This window comes from Megalops cyprinoides, chromosome 11, assembly GCF_013368585.1.
Source record: "Megalops cyprinoides isolate fMegCyp1 chromosome 11, fMegCyp1.pri, whole genome shotgun sequence".
NCBI lineage: Eukaryota > Metazoa > Chordata > Actinopteri > Elopiformes > Megalopidae > Megalops > Megalops cyprinoides.
Window position 1 is genome coordinate 33,006,255 of NC_050593.1, and position 17,795 is coordinate 33,024,049.

At 45.2% G+C, this 17,795-nt stretch overlaps 1 protein-coding gene across 6 annotated transcripts in view; it reads right to left on the minus strand.

The window, feature by feature from the left end:
- Nucleotides 1-246: 246 nt before the first annotated feature.
- LOC118785856 (RNA-binding motif, single-stranded-interacting protein 1-like) overlaps nt 247-17,795 on the minus strand; it is a 46,115-nt gene continuing 28,566 nt past the window's right edge. For 5 of the 6 annotated variants that reach the window (XM_036540801.1, XM_036540799.1, XM_036540800.1 and 2 more), the window contains exons 3-14: nt 15,092-15,150; nt 12,874-12,965; nt 7,818-7,975; nt 6,363-6,442; nt 5,557-5,672; nt 5,098-5,147; nt 4,877-4,964; nt 4,489-4,539; nt 2,320-2,430; nt 1,639-1,719; nt 1,274-1,352; nt 247-1,153 (exon numbers count right to left, since the gene is read on the minus strand). In XM_036540801.1, coding sequence (XP_036396694.1) covers nt 1,281-1,352; nt 1,639-1,719; nt 2,320-2,430; nt 4,489-4,539; nt 4,877-4,964; nt 5,098-5,147; nt 5,557-5,672; nt 6,363-6,442; nt 7,818-7,975; nt 12,874-12,965; nt 15,092-15,150 — 958 coding nt within the window. In that variant the 3' untranslated portion in view covers nt 247-1,153; nt 1,274-1,280. The remainder of the gene's footprint in view (nt 1,154-1,273; nt 1,353-1,638; nt 1,720-2,319; nt 2,431-4,488; nt 4,540-4,876; nt 4,965-5,097; nt 5,148-5,556; nt 5,673-6,362; nt 6,443-7,817; nt 7,976-12,873; nt 12,966-15,091; nt 15,151-17,795) is intronic. The other variant, XM_036540802.1, reaches the window with a different exon arrangement.

The following is a 17,795-nucleotide window of genomic DNA, read 5'->3' on the forward strand; positions in this document are numbered from 1 at the left end:
TTTCCTAAAGCTAAAACTAAACAGAACTTTTGCCTCAGGTGTCACAAGAAGGCTTAGTTTGTTTGCTAGTTTTTGCACAATCATAAATCAAAGTTTTGTCTGTACTGTATTTCAACTGAATAGGTAAAAGAAAAAATTCTGCCAATCAGACAGAACAGCCCCCCCCCCCCCCCCCACCTCAATCCCTCCCACACACACAAAACAACTAACCTCAACCAGTCCCGCCCCTCCCCCCACCCACCCCCATAAGTTTTTCTCCAGCTAAAACTACATCAAAATTTTTTTTAAAAAAGGCAAAGATTTAAAGTGTGATCATTCAGCAGAATTTCTACCACATTCAAACAACCAGAGGCGTCTGAGGCCCTCTGATTAATCAAACATTACATCCTATTAAAACTGATCAGATTCAGAAATCTGTTGCACTCAAAACATGTCGTCTATTCTAAAGTCCTACTATGATTAGAATTCATCAGAGATCAGAGGGAAGGAATCAAACACCTAAACACAGCGAATGTAATTAGCTATATCCTAAAAGCCCTATCTAGCTGATTTACAAGGCATTTGTTTGCAACATTTCCATCTAGTCTCAGAAGTTGCCAATACAGCTACTGTAAGAACAAATTTAAGGCAAACTGTATGATAAAGACAGACAGATCAACCTAGACCAAAAAGACAAAACACTGTAACACTTCACCATAGCAACACTCACACAGCAAGCACAAAACATCATTTTCAAGATGCCTGGCTAATAAATTTCAGAAAAAAAACAATTTCAGTACAAAACAAAAAAAGCATTAAAATCATTAAAAATATGAACAAAAGACATCTTTACGATCATGCACCTTAAGCATCATGTCACTCAGAGTTCATGTGTCCATGTGACAATCCTTGGTAAAAAATAAAATGTTCTTTATTAAAATATTTTTTTTCTTTCTTAGAGGGTTATCATCTTTTGATGACATTTAAGCTTTTCCGTCTGCACCTCATGGAACTTACACCAAAATACCTTCAGTTGATTTTTTTTTATTATAAACAAAAGGAAATTGTTGTAGAACCTGTGCAAAATGTTGATAAATCTGTAAAGCGCAATCCATCAGAGGAAGCCATGATTGTTTCTGCTGTCACATCACTCCTTTCACCCGGACTCACGCACCTGAGGGGAGCACACAAAAAGCGATCCAGAGGTTACCTTTTAAAGCAGGGGAACCACGGACGACACTCAAAAATCAAGCGTACGCACTTCAGAAAAAGCAAAAATGAAAGAGAGCCACACCTCTTTGTTACTTGGTTGGTTGGTAAGTGTATGTAGAATGATCGTTAGATGATTCCACCGGCTGCTGCCCACTGCTCTCCTGCAAATGAAATCACACGCAACATAATCCTCATAAATCCAAGGCAACTCAAATATGCCAGCACCACTTAAAATGTGATCCCGTATTTGATGTGCTGAAGACGCATCTTGTTGTTTATGTCAGTGAAGGAACGTATTCATTTTCAGGACAACTGGTACCAATTAGAAAAAGAACCACGTCTCGGAGGCCATGCTCAAAAGCCCCCGCACCACACAAATACGGCTGAAAAACAAAGACGAGGCCGTTGCAACATCTTGCAAAGGCCTCGGAAACAGGACTCACAAACCTCCACTTGAACGGCTGCGGTCTGCATGTGAGCGTACTGGGGAATATAGGCTCCTTGCATAGCAGTGTTAGCGGGCATGAACTGCAAAAGAGAAGCAGTAGGTCACGACACTGCTGCCTGATGCTCTGTGTTTTTCATTTTTACAAAGGTAAGTTAAAATAATCAAACCTGCTCAGTGGGGATCACAGATTATAGTGACATTACAGTCACGGTTGTTAACAATTATTTGTGAATTTCTTGCTCTTAATGTACACAGTCGGCAGAATAAGTCAGATTTCACAGAATGTGTTGAATGAGTGCAGTGTGTTCCCTGTAAACCCTACTGTGGCCACATCTGAACGGATCTGAAGTGCAATCCTGCAGTTCGTGCACGCATGAACGTGAAAAATAAGCACGTAAGAAATAAGGTCTGATGTACTCCACTGAAAATAAGGGTTGTACATAAAGATGCAGCTGAAATGGGGGTTAGACACCCTACAGAGAGGGACATGATGACCCTGTGTACTTCACTATGGTTCTGGAAGGTCCATGACCTCCAGGTAAGAGGTATCAACCTAACATGTCAGTAAATTCCATTTAAATCTTATTTTGACTTTCAAAAACAACACAACACTTGACATCAACCACTGAATAAAGGCCTCTGAAAGAATGGCGACCCAGTTCTCCCAGAATTCCCCTCACCGCTCCTGTGCTGCCCAGGGAGAGGTGACTCATTTGCTGCGTCAGGGGGTTCATCATGGATGCGGGCTGCAGTGACATGGTGTGGTCCATAGAGGGCGACAGCACTGCTCCCTGTGAAAAGAGTGAGCAAGAGCACGAGATTGAGGACACGAGAACTTCACCTGAAGAAACTGAGGTCAGACTCACAGACACTCATGACAGCTGTATGGCTGTGCTTTCATAAGTAAATTTGACCAAGTTTTTTAACAGAAACACTACAGGAATTGGGAAAAAGCTATCTGAATAATGTGCCATTCAGGAAATGGAGACACATGCAGTTTGTCAACTAAAACACACACAGCGATACACATCAAATCAATCGCACATATCTGCCCATAAAGGCAGCCCTTTAAGCTGGACAGATGTCCTATCGCACTGATCATTTCCTGTTTCGCAGTGTTTTAATGACCCCTCTTTCCTCTGAGGATGGACACCGGGGCGGAACAGCCTCGCTTTGGGGTTAGAAGATTTGGATCAAACCCTTCCTCTCGGGTGTAACCGGACACCCGGCGCTGTATTAGGTTGCAGCGGAGAGAGCGCTAATGGGATGTGAGTGTCAGCCCTCGCGCCCACATGAAAGGGTGTCCCGCCGCAGGGACCCCACGCGTCACCGGCCAGGCCTCTGCTCGTCACAGACAGTGATGCGGCGGAGCCCGGTAAGGGGGCCGCTGGCGGGAAACCCTGCACTTAAACCGATAACTGCCCTCAGCACATGTTTGATGGTCCACTTTAAGATGGGTTAGCCCATCAGCAGCTGATAGCTTTCAGCGTCACTGTGTCTGGGATGCATTAAGTTCCCGATAATGACAAAGAGATTGAGGAGTAGTTTTAAATCAAAACCAGTTCTTTTAGTCTGAGTAAACATGTTATATGAAATGCATACATTTTGAGCAAATGCATCTCATTTGGCGCAATCAAGTAAGAAGGAATCAGCTTGTTGTCACATGCTTGTTACTCATGAAAAACAATAAAGAAGATTCTGGATAACTATTAAAAGGAGTATTATTAAAAGCAAAGTTGTCTTTCCTATGTGTAGCTGACCATCCACGAATGACAGAGCTCCACAGACGCTCAGCTCTGGTGAAAAGCACATGGGAGCGTTTGCTACAGTGTCCTCTGGGAGCTCCTATTTCCTTGCCAAATCAGGCCTGAGAAACAATACTTGCTTGCTCTGCTCAAAACCATCTGTTAAGAGATGCAAATGGAGGCAGTCAAACACACTCTGTGCTGGAGGCATTTCCTATTCGTCACGTGGTGAGCTCTCGCGGTGAGAGAGAGGCCAGAGTAAAGCGGGGGGGAGGGGCCAGCTCCTGATAGTGCTGCGTCCCGGAAAAAAAAAAACCGACAAGGGCAAGTTTCCCCGCTCTGAGGCCTGCGCTCTCCTTCATCTCCATCTCGTTATCTCGCTCGTCCGTTGGGCACCTTCACCGAGAGCGCGCACGCGGTCCGCTCTGCCATTTAATCAGAGAGTGGGCTTCTACTCCCACTGTTTCATCAGCTGAGTAACCTCTCAGCGCTGGAGGAGAAGAGAGGCAGGCGGGGGGGCTGAGAGGCGGAGCAGAGAGAGGGAGAGAGAGAGAGAGGGAGAGAGAGAGAGAAAGAGGGAGAGGGAGAGGGAGAAGGAGAGGGAAAGGGAGAGAGAGAGGGAGAAGGAGAAGGAGAGGGAGAGAGAGAGAGAGAGAGAGAGAGAGAGAGAGAGGGAGAGAGAGAGAGAAAGAGGGAGAGGGAGAAGGAGAGGGAGAGGGAGAGGGAGAGGGAGACAGAGAAGAAGGGGGCGGGGAGAGGGAGAGATAGAGAGAGGGAAAAGGAGGGGGAGAGAGAGAAGGAGAGAGCGAGAGAGAGAGAGAGAGAGGGAGAGGGAGAGGGAGACAGAGAAGGAGGGGGAGAGGGAGGGAGAGGGAGAAGGAAAGAGGGAGAGAGAGAGAGAAGGAGAGGGAGAGGGAGGGAGAGGGAGAGAGAGGGAGAGAGAGAGAGGGAGGGAGAGGGAGAGAGAGGGAGAGGGAAAGAGAGAGGGAGTGAGAGGGAGAGGGAGAGAGAGACAAAGAGAGGGAGAGGGAGAGGGAGAGGGGAAGAGGGTGAGGGAGACAGAGAGAGAGAAGCCAAGGGAAAAAAGGAAGCGTGCTGTCTTACCGGGTGCTGCATGATGTATGGCTGGTGTGTCATCCAGGAGGGATTCTGTACCTGGTAAATCACACACACACACAGGGTAAACACACATGCTAAGAGCAGGACCTATTTTAGGAGATCCCACTTTTTTTCTGTGTGGCTCAGTAATGCAAATAGACCCTGACATGCTCTGTGCTGTCGGGACTCCACTTCCATGCAGCCTGGCACTGAGCAGAGGTCATCATTTCTGATGAAGGCTGGAACTTCATGCTGACTTCAAATGAAATTTCTCACATACAGCTGAAATCCCGTCAAAATCACTAAACTCCACCAAAATGGCCAACAACAATTCAAAAAGCGGCCAGCAAGAGAACTGTAAAACCAACAACAGAGCTGCCAAAAAGACGCCCACCTGATACGTGGAAACAGGCGAGATGTATGGAGACATGGAGGTCTGAGCGATCATCCGGTTCGCAATACTGTATGGTGAGGGGTAAAATCTGCAGGGAGAAGGTGAACAATGAAAATGAATCGATATGAACGGATATGAATCAATATGAATCACTACGAATCGATATGGTGCTAAATGCTATCAGCCAGGCGTCAGCTGCTCTCTGGTCTGGCTTCTCTTACCCGTTTTGCATAGCTGCTGTGGTGGGGTCATACGTGAGGGTCATCCCAGCCTAGGAGGGCAGGAGAGAAAAACTCAGGTACAGTGAGGTCTGCCAAATGCTCAGCCCCCTTCAAAGTCTAAATGGAAAGCTCATTCAAACAAATGCATGATATCTGAGATGCTCAAGTGGCTGCAAAACAAATTTGCCACCATTACACTCTCTGGATCTCCTCAGGGTAACTTTTTAGATCAGGATTTGTCTTAAGACTTAGCCTGCTAACCTTCATTAGCGGTGGCTAATCCCAGAGCTGTAATCTGGGAGTTTGAGACCCGCTGAAGGTGTCTGGGACACCGGCACATGCTGCTGTCCACCCCCTTCCCCCCCCTCCTCACCTGGGGGGGGGCAGCTCCTCCCGCTCTCACACACGCTCTCACGCACCCAGACCTGAAAAAAAAAAAAACGGAGAGGCGGAACTTACGAGTCTCACCTCGCCGTCCCGCGACCACGCCCGCCCGTTCGGCATGTATTTGCTCTGGTTCTGCCGCTTCTTCTGCCCGCCATCGGCGAACTTGCACAGCAGGGGCTCTGTGGGAGCTGTGGGGGGGGGGGGGGGGGGGGGGGACGGAAACACACACAGGGAGACGCGCTCTCAGCCAGCAGCATGCTACTCTCTGCACTCGAAAATGCTACGCCTTCTGATTGTTATCGGGGGTGCAGAAATGTTATTTGGCCGCTGTGTGTTTGTAATCCCCTCCCCTCCCAAAAAAGCAGCAATGCCATTGGCCTGCGGAGACTATTTCAGTCTAATAATCCAATTAAAAAGCTTAGAATTGGAGGGAGGGCCACACAAGCCTCGTCCTGCACTCAGGCTGTGCCTTCATTCACCGATACACAGAGTCCTACAGTGAACACAGGTGAGCGGGAACTCACCTGGTCTCACTGCTCAACTAACGCAACTGCAAAAACACGTCAATTACATCAGCAGGAATAGCAGTATGAGAACACTTCTATAGAGATGCGGTCATTGATCTTGGAAATGAGATCATGATTCTCAATTTTATGTCTGCACAAATCTGAAATAATATTGGGAGACTGACAGTTGTTTTTTTTAACAAGAAAGATATTATCCATATTAGTATTTATAATATTCTCCTTATTATCCTTGGCTTTCGTCAGACTGAGGGGCAACACATTAACTGAGATTGACTGCCTTCATCTCACTGAACGCTACAGTGTGGCTAATAGTATGCACAGCATCTCACGGTAAATATACATGAGACTTACCCTGAACTCCGGGTGGTGTCTTAATAAACTTCCCATTGAAGTGAGAGATCACTGCATCACACTTCTCTGTTGATTCCATCCTGACAAATAAATACAGGCAAATTCAATCAAAATTCAGTGCCATTCAATAAAAATCATCCAATCATCCACCCTGTGTATTAAATTAACGGCGCTTCACGGACAGCTCTGCCCTTATTGGTTCATCTGACGATCAATTCTGCTGTTTCTGGACTTACTGTACGGAGGACATTAACACGCGGTTTGCAGTGCGCAATTGTACATGATGTGAAGTAACAGCTAATTTATCTTCCGAGGACACATAAAAAGCAAGCTCTTTCCAAGTTGAGGATTTCTGTAAGAGGTCAACACCCTCTTTTTCACCCTCTCTTTGGCTGGCACCGGATTGCCCTTCAGGCAAAATACTTCCTGTGTAGTTTCTGTGCGAGACTGCAAGCAGAGACTTGACCACACACACATTCTTACAATGCAGCAGAACGTTGCTCTGTGATTCACAGGCTTTGCTTACACGTATACCTGTTCTTTTTTTTGTCATGTTTTTGTTATGCAAGCCAGAAAAGCAGCAGCATGCATTAATCCCATAATTATTAATTATTATGCTATAATTAAGCGTGTTTAATTGTTGAGAAGCTGTTCTAAAATAGGCTCCCGAACAATTAACTCTTCATATTCCTTCAAATTCAGTTAAAAAACTCCTGTTTTTACAGCAATATGAATATTGGAACATTTAATAGTATTCTGCTGTGGAAGTATGCAGGAGTACACTATGTATGAGTATGCAGGGGTACACTACAGTGTATGGGAGTATGTATGATTACACTGCATGGGAGTACTCTATGTGGGAGTATCCTTCTGTGAAGGACAGAGATGTGACTACAGGAAAACCAAATTTCAAGGCTAAAGCAAAGGGGGAGACGTCTGAATTGTCTATGTATGGATTACAGTGATTACTGGATATTCCAATGTTCAACCATATTATCACCAGTTGATGACAGTATCGGTGTTAAAATGCCTGGGAAAAAATATTCTTCATTTTTTAATTTTCTCTCTTGCATCAATATTCAAATAATTCTCCTTAAACTAAAACACAATTCACTGATTTGACATTCACTCAATAACCGTGACAAACTGCCAGTGTCAGTAAATGAACACCTCTGTGCACAGCGGGTGAAAATGGAGTTTCATACAGCGCTCCGGGAAAAAAAAAAATGTGGCCTGTGTCTATATGAACGTTCCAACTCGGGAGCCAGGCAATATTTAAATACCAAATCAATCAAACCCTAGTTTGATTACCCTGCAGACGCGTCATTTGGCCTCTTTTTAATTTCCTCACCGTGTCAGAGCCTAGTCACCTGCACGGCTATACCTGATCCCTGTGTGGTGCGCTGGCCGCGCTGCAGACCCCTTTCCCCCGCCCCGCCACGGGTAGCTGCTCACCTGGCGAAACCCACACCCCTGCTGGCCCCGTTGGCGTCCCGCAGGATCCTGGTGGACACCACCTGGCCGAACGGCTTCAGCATGTTCTCCAGCTCCTGCTCGTCCATAGACAGGGGCAGGTTGGAGATGTACAGGTTCGTAGGGTCCTGCTCCTGTTGCTGGTATAAAAAAAAAAAAAAAAAACCATGAGTGTCACTGATAAGTGTCATTTAGCAGAGTGTCTTACATAGGTTACAGTTTTTACATTTAAGCCACTTATACTGCTGTATACTTACTGAGGCAATTACCCAAGGATATACCAGCAGTGCCCTGGCGGGGACTTGAACCAGTGACCTTTTGGTTATAAGCCCTGCTCCTTACCGCTATGCTACACTGCATATCCTAGCATCATATGATACTAAACACTGAGAAGCCTTTTTAACTGTATCTGCAGGAGGCAGCAGTGTAGCACAGTGGTAAGGAGCAGGGCTCATAAGTGGTATGATAAACTGAACACCAAGACTATTAGAAAAAGAAACACCTGAATTAATTTTAAATCCTCAAGGTTCCTCTCAAAGCGAGGACACGGGGTTAAGTGTGGTCATGCCGTCTCTTTTCCCTTCATTCTCCGATATCTTAACAGGCTTTTGGCTAATAAAGGGTTACCGCGAATAGTAATGAAGGACGATTTGCATGCAGGCCGCGTCTGGTTGGAGCAGTACATCAGCTGATTCCCCTCCTCTGTGTTTTATAGTGTCAGCAGAAAAAAAAAAAAAAAGATGTGGAAATGGGTCCCCCGAGAATGGCCTTTCATCGTTAATATTCATCCTACGCGGCTGTGCTCAGTCTCAGCCGAGAAAGAGAGGGGATTACTGAGGTAATACGCTGACAGGAAAATCAGCATTCAGCCGTAAGGGCACCTCGACTTGCTTATGAAAAGTCCTTATCAAAGAACACACACAAAAAAACCCCCCAGAAAGGTAAGTCAAAGGAGCTGGTGGCAAAATCGTTGAGAGGTAAAGGCATTCAGTGATGCCATGGTTCTGTACTGCAGTCAGTTATCTTTTCTGAAGGGCTTTCTGGAAAGAGGTGGACTCCCACCGCTCCCCCCCCCCCCCCCCCCCCCCTCACCAGCTCGTGTTACAAAGCTGCGCACCAATTAAATCCAAGGGCAAAAGGCAGAGGCTGCCTGGGGAATAACAAAGCCAGTTCCGTTGTCGTGGTTTCCGTGTTCTTTTTGGAATTAGAAGGTGGGAGTTCCATCCCTTCATTTGCATAACCCCTCCCAGGAATATTCTCCTCGTTTTATTCTGGCTAACTCTGAAAATTAGACTCGCTCCCGTACCTTCTCTTTGACCCGCTGTGCTAACTGGGGGGGAAAAAAAAAAAAAAGGCACGGCAATGGTGCAAACTGCAATCAATACAGGCAGACATCTGAATTTGAACAGTGAACAGTATAAGAATAACAGGCAAACACCATCACATGTCCTTCGTTTCTGTGTCAAATAGGTGCTTTTAAACAGTAAATACCTTTCTAGAGAGGAGCAGATATAGCTCAACTGTGCATAAAGTCTGCAATGGCACATTGAATCTGAGCGGAACCAACACAGTTCTGAAATTAAAAACCATCTGAGACAATCACATACACATTCATTTGTATACAGCTGAACTACAGAAGTATACTGAGTATATATAGGGTAGCAGGTTCATGTTCCATGAGAGGAAAACAAACTCAACAAGTGATGAAATAAAAAAAAAAAAAAAGTCACCAACAGCATTTTTTTAAATCTGGCCACACTGAAGTCGGTACAATATTTCAATATGTGGTCAAATGGTTCAGTCCGCAACAAGAGACGTGCATCATCACCACAGTGCACAAAAACAGCCTCTCTCATTAGTTGCCGAGGCCAAGAGAATCCCATTGAGAACACAGCTAGCAGCTTCAGTATTAACCAGTAGCAACACTTTCAGCCACAAAGGATTGTGGGTAATGAACATGTGTTTTTGAGCAGGGGTCAGTGGAAGCATAGGTCCCCTCTGGTGTCCGCATCCTCCAGACGCAGAGGCTCATCTGTGAGAGCCCCCCCCCTATGCGTGTGGAGCGGCTCTTAAGAGAAATTTGGCAGAAAGATAAGACATCTGTTTTTGCAGTGAACGGGGTCAGCGGCGTAACAGTCGCTCATTAGACGCCATGTGACCCGGGCCTGGTTGCAGAGGGCCAGATCTGCTGATAGAGGGGGGATTTAATGCCTGTCTTCCCCTATAAAAGAGCGCTCAGCTCCTGTGGCCGCAGCCTGCTTACAGGGGGCCTGGCTGCCTGGTAACCAACGGGGAAACCGGGCTCGTACAGCGCAAGGCGAAAAATAAAAACGCCAAGCTCCCTCTGTATCCCAGCTGGGGCTGCTGGTGCAGCCCGTATGCGCGAATGTAGCATGTATGAAAATTCTGAGGCGTGGCTATCATTCTCCACAGCACAGATAAAACCGAAGAGTGAAATAAAGACGAGATTAACAGGTTTCACCCAGCATATGTGGTGTGCTAAATGTTAACATTGGCATGGGTAAACAGTACAAAGCAGTACAGGGAGTCATTTATTTTGAACTCACCTTTCTAATCTTCAGAAAAATCCCCCTGAATGTAGAACTGCAAGTGATTTCCTGCCCTCCTCACTTTTAACTAACAGTCTGTACATTCTGAGAGCTGTCTTTTCTAACAAAGGAAACAGGAGGCTTTTGATAGAAGGTCCGCAAAGTCCATGGAAGTCATGGTACTAATGAGAAAAAGTCAGCTCAAAGGCTTTGACTTTTTAATGGCCTTTACCTTGAACAATACCTAGATTTAACTCGGGCATGCCTGACAAAACAGCTTTATCTTAATTGAAAAATAAATGGGGGCACAGACTCATGTCTAGAACGCTGCATTCTGCTGCTGAGAATGGGCGAGAATTTAATTTGAATATTCTCCTCTGGCTTTATAGGGGAGTGATTCCCCGGCTTTACCGGGCAGGTTGCCGTGACAACATCCAATTATTTACTTCCCTTTCTTCGGTCCAAGAATATAAACTGCCTTGTTCCCAGCCAGTACAGTGCTGGTGCGCTTTGAAGACCAATAATGAGAAATCTCTGCCCAATTGACTCTCACCAGACACCGGAGCAACAACAGTTACAAGCCATCACACTGGTGAGCCTGGGCTAGCTCATTAGCCAGACTGTCATCCAATCAAGCGGCCTTTGCCACACACAGAAATCCCCAAATTGCCCAAATCCTCCTAAAGACACAAGCAGGGTGTTGACTAAAAGCCAGAGGATCCAAACCAAAAAAATCCGTCTGCTCCAGCTTGTTAAGTGTCTCTCTGGCCACTGTCCACACCATCAGGAATCAATCTGACTTCTATTCTGTGATGAACTGAGTGTGTTGGATCAGTAAGCACTGCTTGAGGTAAACTGTTTATGGCTTGTACAAGCCTCAGAGTGTGGTCTTTGTTGAGGAGAGATGAGAGTTTTTCACCCCTCCCTCATGCCTCATCCCAGTCCTTATCTGAGTGGGTCTTTGGGATGGAGATTCAATTTAATTTCTCCCCCAGAGTGGTAATTAACTGCATTCAAACATATGGCACTTAGTCATAAAAAACTACAGGCATGAGCAAAAACACATGACCACAATTGAAGGGTCTGCTAACAGTTGGATTACATTTACATTTATTCATTTTGCAGACGCTTTTATCCAAAGCGACTTACATAGGTTACAGTTCTTTACAATTTTATCCATTTATACAGCCAGATATTTACTGAGGCAACTGTGGATTAAATACCTTGCCCAAGGGTACAGCAGCGTCCCAGCGGGGATCGAACCGGCAACCTTTCGGTTACGAGTCCTGCTCCTTAACCACTATGCTACACTGCCGCCCAGATTAAACATTTTTACACAAATAAAACAATTTGCCTTTGCTTCGTATAATGCTACACATATCTAAATGTTTTTAAGCAGAAAAAAAATCCTATGTACATAAGCCTGACATAAATCAATACACCATTGAGCACCACTTGTGCATTTGAACTTTTAGCAAGAGCGCACCATTGTACACATTGTAGCTACCCACCTGATTTAGCCAAAATGTTTTAAATTGAGTAGCTAGCATGAGAGCAATTAAACAATTCTGCCAAACACAAAACATACTGCCATTATCTGAATCAAGTTAAGATATTACAGCATTTTACAGAAATCTATTACATAGATTTCTATGTTCAAACACAACAACCCTGATGCCTTATGTGTTATGTCATGTTTCAGTTAGCATTTACCATACACTGCGTCATCCATTCATTTCAAAGACTTATCTGCGCATCTTAAAGCTTTAGCTGATACACTTAGCTTCACCACAAGGTCTGAAAATGCCTTTTTACTTGCGTTTGAGCTTGATGTACGTAGACATGCTACCAGCTCTGAAGGGGTGCACAGGACTTCCATAACTGGAGTGCTCTGCAAAGATGCCTCCAGCTGGTTTGGTGGCCGGTTCCCACCGTGTGCACATACATGCCCTCAGCCTCTGGGGGACACACAGACCCCACAAACCCCCCCCCCCCCCCCCTTTCGCGCTGCCCTGCCTGCAGTCACCCCAGGAGGACCCCATCCCCGGCCCATGAAGTGCTTGTCATTTCAGCGTATCACTGGCAGCCTCTTCAGACAGCAGTCTGCCAGTCAGCGACACCCATTCCTGGATCGTCTCCAGGGCGGGCGATACCCCGGCTGAAAGAATTCCTTTTCGAACCGTCATCTTGGATTACTTCACACCCCACGGCCTATCAAAGGGGGGCGGCGTCGGCCCCTGTCAGCTCGTAGGGTGGGCTTTGTGCGGCTTCATGGTGCTATACAGAGCTTGAGAGAACGCCAACCAATCTCTTCAATGCTGAGTGAGGCGTTCCTTTTTTGCTATGACTACGAATGGCGTACAAACACATAACGCTCTGGTGTCAGAGCGGACGACAGCCACCAGGCAAATCGCTGTGAGAGACCGAGGGAGTGGACTGTCAGTTACTTGGCAAGGCTGAGGGTGACTGCATCGCGATGGTCCTCTCACCTTAGCCATCTGGGCTTGTACCCCGCTGGTCTTCAGAGCTGTGACTGCTTTCTGCGCGGCCGCCGGGCTGTCGAAGTCCACAAAGCCATAACCTGCAGATTGGAGAGGCACAGGGTTAGGTGACTTGACTCAAAAGCAGTTGCTATCTCCATGTGATCTTTATGTGTCAGCTTTATAGTAAACCGAAACAGTCCATTCAAAGGGGTAGAATGTTGCCCATAAAAACCATAATTAAACCATCAAGGAAATCTCTGCGAGTGAGCCGAGAATCAGAAACACATTGGTCGGCAATGCCACTGCTGACATCTGTGCTAAAACGATACAAAAACACACATTCAGACAACCGAAAGAAAAAAAAAAAAAACCACCAAAACAACAGAGAGCGACCAGCATAGCAGATAAGCCAAAAGAATGTCCTCCACTTGACCTCCACCTTTTCAGAGCCTGCAGAAGTGAGAGAGGAAAGTGCCGAGGTGGCAGTTTGCTGTAATGATGCTCGCGGCTCGGGTCAGCACACTGTCCCTCAGGACTGCTCTTCAGCTTACCTACACTGCTGAGCTTAAACCACAGACACAGTCCTCTCCACAGAATGAGCCCTCCTCTCTCTTTTACCATAACACATTGAGAAAGACTCAATCTCAGTCTGACCTAACTGCTTATAAAAATACAAATAACAGTAGTTAAACTATGTGTAATAGCTGTAATAAACAATGTAATTAATTAAAAATTTAAACATCATTAAAAACCCTACTGTCAAAGCAGAACGATATGGCAAAACTGTTTAAAACTCAGATGATGTCTGCATGACTTATGTGGTTTAATCCACAAATTCTCACAAACAGCAAGTATGCCGAGACAAACATGAAGGATCCAGCCCTTCCTGTGTACAGCACAAAGTACATAAGGTGTTTACACAATCTATGAAACACAAAGCATGATGGAGTTTCATGACAGAGCTTCAGTTTGTGTGAAAACTCAGTGGACAGAGATGAAATAACCCCTGATAAAAGAATATCAGTCTACACAGAAAAAAAACACGTAACTCTCCGCTCATCCGTCACAAAGATAAAGAAGCTCCAGTGGATGTAAAGAAAGGCAGGCAGTGTGAGATGTGGTCCGTCTCCAGCGCGAGAGAAAGGGCAGCTTTCTCTTTAAGGTGCAAAGTTCCCTCCCCGTCCCCTCCAGGTTTCAGCGTCAGGCCGCGGTGCCAGGCTGCTCTCCTGCGGGCAGGGTGAGGTGCTGGGCAGAGACCCTGTGCCAAGCGTGCCAGGCATGCCAGCCTCCCCGGTCTGTGCCCGCAGGCGGGCGGGGCCTGCCACAGTCCCACGGGACCGCTCCCTCCCCCCACCACAGTGAGGGGCTGATAGGAGCACAGAAACAGCCCTTAGGTGTGGCGACTGGAAGAAATGGGAAACTGCAGCCTGCCCGCCTGCCCGACGTCTGACTCAGAGCACAGGCCTCAGCCCGGCGTGCCTGACGAGTGACGCAGACAGTGCCCCCAAACCGCCAAACCGGTCGGCTCCGCCCACACCTGCACTTCATCGTTTCTGTCTCGCTCGAGCACACTCAACTGCGCAGGAGGTCCCGAGCCACGCCAATCATCACTCATTCATTCATCACTCACTCATTCAGCTTGCACGCATACTTTAAACGTGACTCATTTACACGCTTGGATGCCAGGGAGATTCATTATGCCCTCCAAGGATTTGAACATACCACCCTCTGGTCACACCTCAGAAATGTGGTGCCCTGCCCTCTGCGCCACTCTGAGGTCCTGACTCATTCACCATAAGTGACTCATTGTTTTAGCTGTGTCTCGTGGAGAACGCATGTGACAGAATATTTTAACTAGGCCGTTTATTCAAAAAGTCTTCTGGTCCTCTTTATGCAAAGCTAACAAAGCTAACAATAGAAAATACAATTTCTGACTCCGTATGCCACAGTCTGTTCTACTTAAATCAAATCAAGTTACACTGTTACTCAACATTCATTTCTTTTAGTGCTGCATGAATCTCAGACAATATATGTTAACATTATGACAGTGTACACAAATCACCCACATAATAAATGTTACCTTACATTTTGACAGACAGACATTACACGCTTGATTAACACACGATTATGCAACTGGAAAAAAAAAAAGACAGAATTGAAAGACATCATGAAGAATGGAGTCTGCAGGCAACAAGAACAAATACATAAAAACAGCCAGTCATACCTTTGCATTTGTTTGTTGTCTTATCCAGAATAGCTTTTGTCGATACAATTTTGCCGTACCTGTGAAAAGAGAAGAGAGATTAGTAAGAGTTGGTGGAGTACATTCCTGCTGCAGTGACACTGCTGGCTCTTATAATAGGCAGCATTATGATTAGTTCATGGCATGCCAAAAATACAAAAGACGGACAGGTATATATGGACTCAGGTAAGGTGCTGTTCTATGTCTTTTAAAACTTATTTTGAAATACGAATTTTCAAACAAGGAATGCTGTATCCACACAGTGATGCATAATCCTAATAACAGACATAACGATTCATGATACAAGAGTTACTCTACAATACAGGAGTTACATATCATGAGACAACAACTATTGTGATACACAGTGATACGTCATAGCATAAAATAAGCACATAAACTCACTGCATGCAGATTGCACTCTATGAATTTCATATATACTAACCTATAGGCAGATCTATATACATAATCCATAATTTAGGGAAACTAAAAATGGAAACTATGTGAATATTTACAGCTGTTGATTGTATATAAAAAATAACGACAGCAATAACTATTGGTCTGATTGTCTCATGTCTGTGAAAGTCCATAACTCTTAAAAATCCATAAAAGTACATAACTCTTAAAAATCTTAAAAATCTCATGGGTAATTTTACCCCTTCTTCTGCCATTTTCACAAATCGCACCCAAAATTAATGCGTCTTCAAAACCAAAGCCCTGCTTCTGCCACCGATCAAAACGACACACTGAGAAATAATAAATAATAAATAAGAAGAGCAATTTCAACGCCGTGGTGATTAACTGTCAGGCGAAAGCATACAAACTGATAGATTGCGTAATCCGGCCGCGCGCCGGTTATTTCGGCTGCCATTCAAATGCAATGGAAATCGTGACCCTGGCCGAGGCGGAGGGATTTTCGCGGCGGCACACTTCACCTTGGGTGCAAAGCGGCTGTCGCGGGAGAAAAATTGCGGGGCTCCGTAAATGAAGAGAGGACTCCTCTATCATCAGACGCACGGAGACAGAGAGCCGGGGAGGAGCGGGGAGGTGACGCCAGGGTCGAACGAGAGGGAGAAAAACCACGCATCGCTACTGCTGACCCGGCCTGTTAACCAGCTACCTTTCCCTGCCCCATTGACCATCAACCAGAGGTGTCCTTTAGGTTCATGTAGCGGAACAGACCTATGACTGTGTGATCATCAGACTGGATTAGCATGTAATGTAATACCAGAATAAATACTTCAACAGAATAATCTGAAAGGACATACAACAAACATTCATATATCTTGGATCTCTTATGTGCATCTACATTTACTAAAGAGCATTAATTAAGTCTTATAAACAAGGAACTGTATTTTAGTTTTATTTATTTCACAAAAACAAATAAAAATAAAAGAAATGCTGGGATCTAACACCTACATATGTCTCAGAAAACACTAGTGCGCTTAGAAAAACTACTGGAATAGTTTTGTGACTACTATTATCATGTTGGAAATGTAAATGTTTGGAATACATAGCTAAACCCTTACATTATTCTGGCGTTGACTATTTCATAGAGAAAATCATCATTATGAATGCTTAATCTAAATACAAATATTCAAAACTAAACTAAATTTTAGTCCATAAATATTATCCCCCTGTTCTTCGGTGTTCTTTATCCTCTTCGGCCACCCAACCCCCCCCTCCCTCACTGTCACTGACACCCCCTCAAAGACTGCACCGCTTCCAGTAAGCCACTGTAGACCACCCACCTCCCCTCCACAACCCCCCCCCCCCCCCCCCCCACATCCCCTCCACACCGCCCCCCCCTTCCCATGGACTCAGCCTCTGGTGACATTCCACTGCAACAACTGTCACCGCTGACAAATGAACTTAGCATTGACCCCCATCCACAGAGGGCCCGGCCGGCCCCCTGTATCAGACAATCCCATCAGGCCGCACATAGACCGACAGCCGAGTATCTGCCCCGAACAGCGCCAGGGACAGAACATCCACCAATCAGCACAAACCTAAAGAGACTGCTCAGCTAAGGCCGTGCCGGTGACAAATGTTTTTCGTTGACATGGTAAAAAAAAAAAAAAAAAACCCGACGCAGATGAATAGCCCCCTGCAAACTGGACAGGAAGGCTGACCTTTGACCTAGTTCAGGAAGTGGGGGGGAGGGAGGGGTATGCAAATGAGGGCTGACCCCAGGTCTTCACTGCTGCAAACAGGGTCTTGACAGGCTTGCTGTGGCATGCTTTCAATAAACCTCCCCACACTGGCAGAATAATAATTCATCAAACATGCTCACAGTTAACGAGAAAACATCAAAACGCCTGTAAGATCAGCAATCCAGCTGTTACCAGAGAGTACATTTAGAAGCACATTAGGTTTTGCACTGTATTTCTCTCTCTCTCCTTTATACATAAAGTATATATAATGTATTTATATATATACTCATTATATTTGTCAAATATGAGTATATATATAAAATAAAAAAATACATGGGTGTATATATGTGTATGTACATGCACACATACATATATTCACACGTGTATATGGAATTATTATATGTATAGAAAGACAAAAACAAATGAATGCAGTGCAATACCTTATGTGTATATATATATATATATATATACATATATATATATATATATATATATATATATATATATATATATATATATGAATGTGTCTGACCTGC